General features: G+C 44.2%; 1 protein-coding gene and 1 long non-coding RNA gene across 3 annotated transcripts in view; one reads left to right on the top strand and one right to left on the bottom strand.

Moving 5' to 3' along the window:
• Positions 1-2,320: 2,320 nt before the first annotated feature.
• Positions 2,321-6,352, bottom strand: LOC121061411. Its single transcript, XR_005815077.1, has 2 exons — positions 6,268-6,352; positions 2,321-6,173 (listed from the first exon to the last, which is right to left on the bottom strand). It is a non-coding gene; the product is annotated as an uncharacterized LOC121061411 (long non-coding RNA).
• Positions 6,353-6,529: 177 nt separating this feature from the next.
• JMY (junction mediating and regulatory protein, p53 cofactor) overlaps positions 6,530-10,903 on the top strand; it is a 90,011-nt gene continuing 85,637 nt past the window's right edge. The window contains exon 1 of one of the 2 annotated variants that reach the window (XM_040540209.1): positions 6,530-7,774. In XM_040540209.1, the coding sequence (XP_040396143.1) occupies positions 6,941-7,774 (834 nt within the window). In that variant the 5' untranslated portion in view covers positions 6,530-6,940. The remainder of the gene's footprint in view (positions 7,775-10,903) is intronic. The other variant, XM_040540210.1, reaches the window with a different exon arrangement.

The following is a 10,903-nucleotide window of genomic DNA, read 5'->3' as shown; positions in this document are numbered from 1 at the left end:
GGAAAAAAAAAAAAAAAAGTAACAGTGCTCCAGTGTTAACAGTGTGATGTTTACAAATCAGAAACTTAATTCAATAACTACTATGCTTAGAATATTTTTGATTATGACTATATTTTACAATTATTTTTCAAGAGTTTTTATCCATGAATCACGCAAGAACAGAACTACCATCAAATAGAAAGTGTTTCTATTAAAATTTACCTTTTTTTGGATGTATTTTTACTTACGCCATTCACATTTATCTAAAACTTAAGCAATACAAAGAAAGCAGTAAGGATTAACTGGACAGCAAAAGACAAATTTCCTGTCACTCCCCTCAGGTGTTTTGACTGGAAATCTCAGGATTCCTTGTCTGCTGTGATAACTCTGAAAGTTACAGAAAATGCAAACAAATCCTGGCACTTTCTTGGCTCAGTGGCAATTTTTGACACCTTAACAGATGAAATCCATCAGATTCAAGCTAGGACCTCTTGAGTATTCGCTAGAAATGGTATATTTACCCCTCACATAACTGAGTAATTTATGCCCATTACTTAATCTATTCTTAGCCTTTTAGAGAATGTATTTAGAAATTTTACCATCCACTTGTGACCCAAATACAGCATTGGCTGTACATACAATAGTCTGTTATGCTCATCTCAGCCAGTGTACAATGTAATGACACAAGTCCTGCAGAATCTCACAGGGGTCAGATGGCCTGGAAATGTACTGGAAATAGAGTGACTCATCCAGTCTTCAAAGTTTTTTTCCCTCAGAGCAAAGGAACAGCAGCTTACATGTTTATGGGAAGTGCCAGGATCACACACTAAATCGAAAGCTAAGTAGTCTTCAACGCACTCTTTTCATCCAAATGTCAATCCAGAATTCCTCAGATAAACCTTTTTCCATATAATCAAATTATTTTAGCAATGACCTCATATGATCTTGCAGACAGATCAGGCTGTTGGTCTGTCAATCTATCTGTATATCAGGCTGAGAAAGGATGGAAACTACGGCTAATTAAAAACATCTGAATTGTGTTCTTGTCATATGTTGCACTGATTAATCAGAAAGCGGACTGTATTCACTGCCACGGGAACTATGATTTCCTTTTTTCTAGATTCACGTAGGTATTTCGTCTGTTATAACTCAATGCTTGTCCTGTGGTTTGGGGCTTCCCCTCTCTAGTTACAAATGTTCTTGATTGACTGAGGTGAATTGTGGATGTGGCTAAGCATATTGCTTCCTCTTTCCTTGAATAACAACGCCCAATACTCCACTACAGCCTGTACACTGCTGCACAGCTGGACACACCGTATTCACAGCCAAGCAGGCATTTTCTTTATTTCTCAAAATATATAAACTGGACTTTTTCACTCTGGTCCTCAAAGAAAATATGACTTTTAAGGAACTATTTACAAATTCCCTTTGTTTACTTATGTGATACTAAATATGACAAAAAAAAAAAAAAAAAAGCAGAAATATTTCTTGCATTTTTGCACTTAACACAACTTAAAAAAAAATGTTTTCTCAAAACTACAAATTTTTCTTTCCGTCATCAGGATCATTTTTTCTATTCCCATGTACTTGGGTGGAGCACATCAGAATATGGTTTCTGTAAACAAACAAGTTGAAGAATTGCTTTGTAAACCACTACAGAGAGCTGCAAGCACCATCATTTCCAACTCATCCAGCCTGCAAGACAGGACTGCTCCTGTTGTATCTCTTGTTGCAAACTTTTTTTATTTGCCACAGAGCCTACTAATTACTTTCAAATAAATTAGTAAAATTCTTATTAAACTTGGAATTTTCCCACTATAATAGTACGTCTAAGTTGGAAACTTAGTTTTTGTATCATCTGAGCTTTCAGGGAGGGATTCTGGAGTATTACTGACACATTTTTCTCCATTGTCACTTACACAAACTTTATCAATCTCCTTGATTGGTTAAAAGAGAAAAGATTGACTTTTATGAACGATTCCTTTCAAGGAAAGATTGATTTGTATTTAAAGTATCGGATCCTCTCAGCAGTGAGAGAATCCATTTCATGTTCAGCTTATCATATATTCATAAAGCTTACCACACAGTAATAATTTCACATTCTACAACTGCAATAATATTTGGTTGCAGAAAATTCTTCAGTTTGGAGCCAGCATAATTATCCAAAGTATCCAGTTTTCCTACATAGAATGGATGGGCTTAATACACACTCTGCACCTCTATTGTTTCTCCTGTACAATACAACTCCTTATACTTGGAAACTGCCCCAAATCTCCTCTTATATCAAAAGGGTAGATACTTTCAGAATTTCAAGTGCAGAGACAACTATTACTAGAAAGTGTGCTTTTTGACGGATGTTTTATTGGAAGAGTGTTTCTAAGCCATCACAAAGTCAATAACACTTTCACGCAGTCAGCTTCTAGTCACACTTCACACAGACATACTCTTAAAAAAACCACAACCTTTTGCCAGAAAAAGACTCCCACTAACAACAAACAGACATAGCTATTTGGCTTGCCCACACTAAAGTTTGAATTACACTATCAACAGAAACCTCTTAAAAATGCTTGTCTGCAATAGTTGCATTAACACAATAACAGCAATTAAAAAAATAATAGCAATTTCAGGACACCTCACAATACTCACAATGCTACAGTACTTTGAAGCATGCTAAGGAATATTCTCCTCCATCTCAACTATTTTAAGGAATTGCACAGCTAGTTAACCAAGAATACGACAATCTTGTATTTGGACAGAAATCATATTACAATAGTGGTAGTTTGGAACTGACCAAACATCAAATCAAGCTTCTCGGTTGAGACCTCGTTTTCTTAAAAATGCTTTGTACTAGAACTAGTTTATTCAAGGTGTTCAAAGATTCAGAGGGGTGTAATTTCGCTTCAGCCTGAAGCATTCTGTAGGAGTTACACGCTAGCTGGAATGTTTGTATAAACACTTAGAGGAGTATTTCTGTTCTTGTTCACAACATCAGCATGCAGAAGACAATTTAGACAGCACTATGAGATCACTTTGCAGTGGTTCTAGTTGTTCAATCCACAGATGACCCAACCTTTTACGACAGACAATTAACGACCCACCCTACACATCCACAAATATGTATGAGCAGTTCTATATGGTATCATCCTATCACCAGCCCTGTTCAGCATTTATTATGTCTGGATCTGCCTAGGCAGTCTACAATCAGTGCAGCTGAGAAGCGTTCAGTATGTCCCCTTCTGTGCTGAATTTGGATTCTGTAGTTTCCTTGTTTTTCCAACACGAACCTGAACTGAGATCATGTCTAAGAACTAGCATAAACAGGCTCAGGTAAATGATATTGCAAGGCACAAAAATCACAGATAAACACATGCAACTTTGCAAAACTATTTGTCACTGGCTTGCTAACTTAAAATCGTATTAAAAATCACTGCTTGGAGACTGCCCAGGGATAGCAATGACTCAAAGTACTCCCTGTATAAAAGTTCTGGCATTTAACCCAATTCTTTAAAAAAAATAAAAATGACATCAACTAAATTCCCAAGCTTACATTTCAGCTCACTAGCGATAGAGCACTTGTGGCTCTCAGAAACCTTTGGCTCTTTGAAACATAATAATCTAGCTTGTTGGCTGAGTATCTGCTACTTCCAACAGCCCTGCTCGTGAGGTTGACTCGGCCTACCACATGTGCAGTTTCCAGGTTAGCGATGTGATCTACACACTGAAGTGCTGCAGCATTTTCTCGGCAGCAGCGCTGCACAGCTCTCCATGCAGCTCATGTTCTCTTAGATGACAGAGGCACTCCCCAGTAATTGTTTCACTTTTCACTTTTCTAAAATGTGTAAATCAACCACAAGCCAGGGTGATTGGGGGCTACCTAACCCACTTCTGGTTAGTGTACAGAGTCACAGAGTGGTTGAGGCTGGAAGAGAACTCCAGAGGCCATCTGGTGCACCCTCCCTGCTCAAGCAGGACCATGCTCAGATGGCTTTTGAATACATCCAAGAATGGAGACACCACAAGCTCTCTGGGTAACCTATCCCATTGCTCAGTCACAGTGAAGTCATGCTTCCTGACGCTCAGGAGGAACCTCTTGTGTTTCAGTGGTGCCCAGTCCCAGGACAGCACAGAAAAGAGCCTGGCTCTGCCCTCTTTGCGCCATCCCTTCAGGTATTCACGTACATTGATGAGATTCGCCTGAGCCTCCCCTTCTTCAGGCTGAACTGACCCAGCTCTCCCAGCCTTTCCTCCTACAAGAGGTGCTCCAGTCCCCTGACCATTTTTGTGGCTCTTTGTTGGACTCTCTGCAGTAACTCCACCTCCTTCTTGTACAGAGGAGCACAGAACTGGATACAACAGTCCAAGTGTGGCATCGCCAAGTGTGATGAGGAGAGAAGAAGGATCACGTCCCTCAACGTGGTAGCAACACCCCTCTCTAAGGTAGCCCAGGACACCAGTACACTCCATTACAAGCCTTGTTTGGAAGGTCATTACTAGCCTTTCAGAATTTTTTTTTTTTTTGCTGTTTTACTCAGTGGAGTTCATTGACATATTTCTTTTAACCACCTTTATGAACAAATCAACATAGTCTGAAAAGCCTGCCCTATTATATTGCTATGAATGAACAGTTATGCATGTACTGCAATACCGAAGTTACTCTGAAGGTTACTCAGTGCTCCATGACAATGTGAGCTTGAAAAACTGCTACTACCTTGCAAGCTTTTTTTTTTCCCATAAGGGCACAATTTTGGCAAAATATAATAGCTGTTGAGATCTGATGGCATAGCTTTCCTGCTGCATTAGAAGAGGCCAATGACTGTTGCTGAGCAAGTTTCATACCAGTTTTCATTCTACATTTACCTAGTATCTCCTTTAAATTCTACCAGTTTGTCCCTCTGTTATTAGAGAACAGCCAGGCTAACACTGCTTCAAAGACCTCGGCTTCTGCAGTAGCTGACCTGACATACTAGGACTCTGATCCTTTGGCTGATGAGGAATCTTGAATCCATGTTTAATTCTCTTAAGACTGGGTATACACAAACGCATCTTATTTCTTCTTTCATGCATTACTAACGACAAAACTGGATTGCTACTTACATTCATCCACTGCAAATTTGCTTCTGAATACTTAAAAGAATCAAACTGTAGTTTCCCCACCACCATATTAATCACTTGTTTCCTTAGCCACTTCTACACGGGGTATAATCTCATCTTTCAGATAATTTCACAGGTGCTTTGATCTGCGCCTTAATTTACAGCAACAGAAGAGAATGTTGTTCTCCGAGATGTAAAGCACACCAGTTTACAGTCCTTTCCTTTAGCTGCTGAGCCATCATTTCCTTCTTTTTCCTAACAGCTATGACTTTTGGTATTTGAGATGTAACTCTCCCGAATACATGAGGTTTCTCAGTTAATGACCTAAGAATGTTTGGATTGTCAGAGGCTCTCCCCAAATACTTTAGCCTCTAAGGACAGGATGCTAGTCAGTACCTTAATTTAGAAAAAAGCAGTGACGGTGACTCACTCTGTTTCTCTGGCAAGCTCAACTGAAAATGTTTTATTCCCCTGGTGCTTCTTAAATTTACAAAGGAACAGCTATACCACAGATGAGCCAATGCATACTATCTCATTTTTGATTAAACTATTTTTGGACCTCTATCATTAAGATTTATTTTTTTTTCATTTATACACAAAGTGAACTGGAATACCCCAAAGGGCAACAAGAAACGGACCGTCGGCCTTAAAATTGCATTTGATTAATCATTCCTTTCAGACTTTAGTTGTCCGTGCTGGCTTCCTGTAACCTTCGACGTGCTCCTCAATACACTTGGAAAACTCCGCAAGGTTTCCACACTGCCTATTCTTAAGTAGGACAGGCCAAAACAAGCACAAAACGCCGTGCCTCGGCGCAATCAGTTAACTTCATTTTTAAAGGCACAGAATTGCCCAAGACAGCTATTTCAGAACATGCCCTCCTCCCCAGGTCTCCCTGCAGCTGCTGCGCTCTTTCTCGGCCAAACCACAAACTCCTGCTGCACGGAACACCGCGAGGCACACTTGATAAGGCCCTTTGAACTACTTCGGTTCAATCTCTTGTCAGAACGAAGCAAGTAAGCTGGCGAAGCGACGTGTCCTTCCCGGTAACCACGCAGAAAAAGCGCTTTGTGGAGCGGGAAGAGCAGGAAGCAAGCTCCGTACTGAAAAAAAAAAAAAAACAAAACTCTGCCAAGGCCTCTGGGGAGGGCTCGGGGGGGGGTGGGGGGGGGGGCAAGGAGCTGCTGAGGCCGGTACCGGCATGGGCGGAGCCGTGAGGGGTAGCCGTGAGGGGCAGCCGTCAGGCGCCCGCCCCCAACGGCCGCCAACGGCCCGGCACGCGCCCTCCCCGGCATGCCCCGCGCTCCGCGTCCGCGGGAAGGGGGACGGGGTGAGCGCGGGGGGCGGGGCAGAGGGCGGGGAGGCGGGGCGAGCGGCGGCCAATGGCGGAAGGTCCCGTCGGGGTGGGCGGGGCGGGGCCGGCGTCGAGTTGCCGCAGCGCTGCCGCCGCCGCTTGTAAACAGAGCCCGCTGCCCACGTGACGCGCGGCGGGTACCTGCGCGGCGGGCGGCGGGGCGGGCGGGCATTGTCCGCCGGCAGCGCAGCGCGGCGCGGCGGGAGGGCGGAGGAGGACGGGCGCTGTGCCAGCACCAGCACCGGGCGACGCTGCCTCACCTCACCCCCTCCCCCTTTATCCTTCCTCCTCCTCCTCCTCCTCCTCGTCGTCCTCCCCCCCCTCCCCGCCGCGGCGGCCCCCTCGAGCGCCCGCCCTAAGATGGCTGATGGTGGGCGGTGAGGCGCCGCGCGGGGCTGCGGGCGGCCGTTGCCGGCCGGCGAGAAGCGGGGGCGGCTGAGGGGCGGCACAGCCCGGCACGGCACAGCCCGGCACGGCACAGTCCGGCACGGCACGGGGCTCGGTCCGCGCAGCGCCATGTCCGCCTTCGCGCTGGAGGAGACGCTGGAGGCCGACTGGGTGGCCGTGAGGCCTCACGCCTTCCAGGAGCGCGAGAAGCACAAGTTCGTCTTCATCGTGGCCTGGAACGAGATCGAGGGCAAGTTCGCCATCACCTGCCACAACCGCACGGCGCAGCGGCAGCGCAGCGGGTCCCGCGACGTGCGGCGAGCCGGGGCCGAGGCCGGAGCCACCGCCGCTGCCGCCTCCAAGGCGCTGCGCAGGGGCCCGGCCTGCGGCCCCGACCCCCCCGTCCCGGCCCGGAGCCCGCTGCGCGCCCGGGGCGGCCCGTCCCGCAGGCCGTCGCGGGGCCCGGAGGCGGCGGGTGGCGCCGCGGAAGATATCGAAGTGCTGGAGCTGGGCAGGGAGGAGGCGGCCGGCTCGCTGTCGTCGTCTCCGCCGCCGTCGCCGCTGCAGGCAGCCGAGCCGTCCGCTCCCGACGCGGAGCCGGCGGGGGAGGAGTGCAGCTGGGCCGGGCTCTTCTCCTTCCAGGACCTGCGGGCCGTGCACCAGCAGCTGTGCTCGGTGAACTCGGAGCTGGAGCCCTACCTGCCCGCCTTCCCCGAGGAGCCCTCGGGCATGTGGACGGTGCTGTTCGGGGCCCCCGAGCTGTCCGAGCAGGAGATGGACGCGCTCTGCTACAAGCTGCAGGTCTACTTGGTCCACTGCTTGGACACCTGCGGCTGGAAGATCCTCTCGCAGGTGCTCTTCACCGAGACGGACGACCCCGAAGAGTACTACGAGAGCCTGAGTGAGCTGCGGCAAAAGGGGTACGAGGAGGTGCTGCAGCGGGCCCGCAGGCGGATCCAGGAGGTGAGGCTGCTGCGCTCGGTCCCGATCTCCCCGCCTTTACCTTACTCTGTGACATCTTACGTAGTTGTTCTCTCCAGCTGCTCCTCTCTGCCTTTGTAGAACCGATCGAGCCATAGGACAAAAACAAAACAAAAAAAACAAACAGTAAAACTATCTAGTTGATTTTTTGTTTGCTTGTTTTTTTGATGCTTTGAGAATCTAAGTAAGAAAACAGGACTTAACCTTTCCAAGGGGTCTAGGGCCAGGATTTAAGACAGTGTAGATTCCTCTAGTTATCTCAGCGTGGCTCACTACTTTACTCTGTGCGATCAAATGTAGACATTTGTGAACAAGGATCTCAGGGACTTGGCAATGTCTTGCTGCCAGATTTTTGTTGTTGCATTGCTTTGCAGCAGGATGTGTTGGAGTCTGATTTCTCCTGTTTAATAGGAGCAGCAACATGTGGTGTTTATTTTGACAGTACAATTTAGGCACTTGAGGCCAAAAAAATTCTAGGGTTTTTACAGGCTCTGGGTGATGAATCTGGTATTTCAAGTGAGATGATGTCTTCTGGTGGAGTTGGCATAACTACAACTTTTGTTCGTTCTTGGTAAGTTCTTAGAGTTGGGATTTCAAAAAGAAAGCTATCTAATCTTAGTGAGGATTTATGGCGTTGACATTGCTAGAGTCTGACAGGTCTTGGATGTTTCACGACTTGAGTGTTTCAGGATGTTTCATCCCACTTCCCCATGCCCGTACTCTGTTCAGACAGAAGCAGTTGAGGAGGTTGATTCTGTTAACTTCTTACCATCAGTGTGTAAGATTTTTTTCACATCTTTGTGTGCTGAGGTGTATGAAGACCCAGATTTTCCCAGTTCAAAAAAAAAAAAAAAGAGACTTTTACATTTGTTTATATGCTTCTGTGGTCTTGGATCAGGACGCACCAAGATCTATCTAGGTGTGACTGTGGATGAATCAGGTTATGGAATTTTTGGTTTTTGCAAATGACATCTAAATTCTGTTGTATCACTGTAAATCAAGTTTGGCTGCTTCAGCTGCCCCCTTATATTCTTCCAAGATTGCGTGTTCAAATAATGTGTGGTGGTGAATGTTTTTTTTTTCCCCCTGATGGAGTATGAGCACATGCGCTTGTTGTCTGTTTTGGTGGCATAGTTTTGAATCTTTGTAGGATTCTGTCCCAGCTTTTCCATAGTGACTGAAGCTACAGAGTACGAGAAAACTGTTGTCAGTGATGAAATCACGATAAGGGCATCTCAATGTAGTATTTTCAGGTACAAGCTTATTTCCAAACTGTAACATTAGGATATATCATGGTAAAACAGAAAGAAAGAAAAACCACAAATAGGTATTGAAAGGGAAGAATTCATTGTCGTTAATTTTTCTATAGTACTGGTAATTTGTCTGATAGTGTTCTGCAGTAGTCTTAGTCCAGAGAATATGAAAGCATACCATCGTCGACTTTTTTCATTGGCTACATGAATGCTTGGTTGTATGTACTTAGATTCATTTGGCCCTCAGCTGAGCAGTTTTTGTAAAGGGCTGATCGGGACGAGAGAAGTTCCTGTTAAACATGGAGTTTTGGAACTGGGTGTCTAACTCAAAGTGCATGGTGCTTTTGAAGAAACACTGATTCAGAATTACTGTGCAAGTACTATTTGTTTCTTGAAGAATCTCAACTTCGGTTTTGTTAGGACCAGTGCTATGGTCAAAAATTAAATCAGGTATCGGCAGGCAGTGAAAGCTTTATCCTAGTCAACCCATTGTTCTCTGTTAAAGTTGAGAATTTGGTGGAGTCAAAATGGCAGAATGTATTTGTGCATTTGACCACAGTACAACCTTCCTTTCCAATGGCAACCAATCTACTAGTGCGCCTCAAGTCAGTACGGCTGTACTTCTGTCACTGCCCATGATGTAAATTGATCCTTCTTTAATTAAAAGTAGTTCATCTTTAAGAAAAGACACCAATTGAATGAATGACTTGCTCGACCCTTTTGGCTCTCAGGTTTCTCTTTTCCTTACCTGTTAGTGGTTTGTATGGTCCATAATGTTTTCCTTTTAAGCAAATACTGATATTGCTTGTCATTGAATTCTAAGCGAATGAAGCAGTGGATGATGGGTGCTGCCAGGTATTTCTGCAGGAAAGGTTTTTCATACTTTCAAGCAGAACCTACTGAATCAATGTTTTGTCTCTCATTTTAATTTACTTTTCCATCTGTACTTGAAGTCTGCCTGTTAGCTGTTTGGAATGTTGGTTTCCGGCAATTTTAAACAATTTTACCTCTCTTAAGAGAACTTCTGAGGAGAAGGAGAAGGACTTGGCACTGGCAGCTGAAATAGTATGGAGAAGCATAATGAATGTAGAGGGTTTTCATGTATCTAAAGTTGTGTAAAATACAAGTTTAGAATTCTAAGATTTTGGCTTAACTTTTTAAGATATACAGGAAATAATTATAAACCTCAGAAGTGTATCTTTCTCCTGGACAGTTATTCACTGTGCAGTTACAGCATTATTTAAGAAGTGCTTGTAGTTTCTGTTGACCATGTTCTTTGAGGCGGAGAAGCAAAGTGAGCAACAAAACCTCTCATGTTCATTGTTTCAGCATCCCCTATTTGGCCATTTGTTGCTTTCCATAAGTTACACACAAGCCAGTTTATTTTCACAGCAGTTAATAATTGTTGCTTTTTGTAATAGGCATTTTTATCATTGTCTCAATTATAAAACTTTAATAGGCCAGAAGAATGTTACAAGTAGAAACAGATCCAAGATGAGAAAGCTCCTTTGCAAGTATTTCTATATGACATGAAATTAATTTCTTCTGCATAATTTGCAATTTAAAATTAGCACGTCTTTTATTTAAAAAAAAAAAAAAACACAACAATTCTGGAATAATTTAGAAACACTAAATTTATGTCACAGTAAAGCTATGTTACAGTAAATACATGTATCTAAAAGAATACATGTGAGTGTAATAATATCAAAGATGGTATTATACCTCTGCTGTGTTGGCAAAAGGTTGAATGTAGTCACAGTATTAATGGATTAAAAACTGTTATTATAAACTATGGTTAAGACTATTTGTTGGCATAGTCATGGCAACAAACACATTTTTTCTATGGTTATCTTTTTAC

Source organism: Cygnus olor, chromosome Z, assembly GCF_009769625.2.
Source record: "Cygnus olor isolate bCygOlo1 chromosome Z, bCygOlo1.pri.v2, whole genome shotgun sequence".
NCBI lineage: Eukaryota > Metazoa > Chordata > Aves > Anseriformes > Anatidae > Cygnus > Cygnus olor.
The sequence above is the reverse complement of the archived record's forward strand: the minus strand, read 5'-3'. Positions and strand labels throughout refer to the sequence as shown.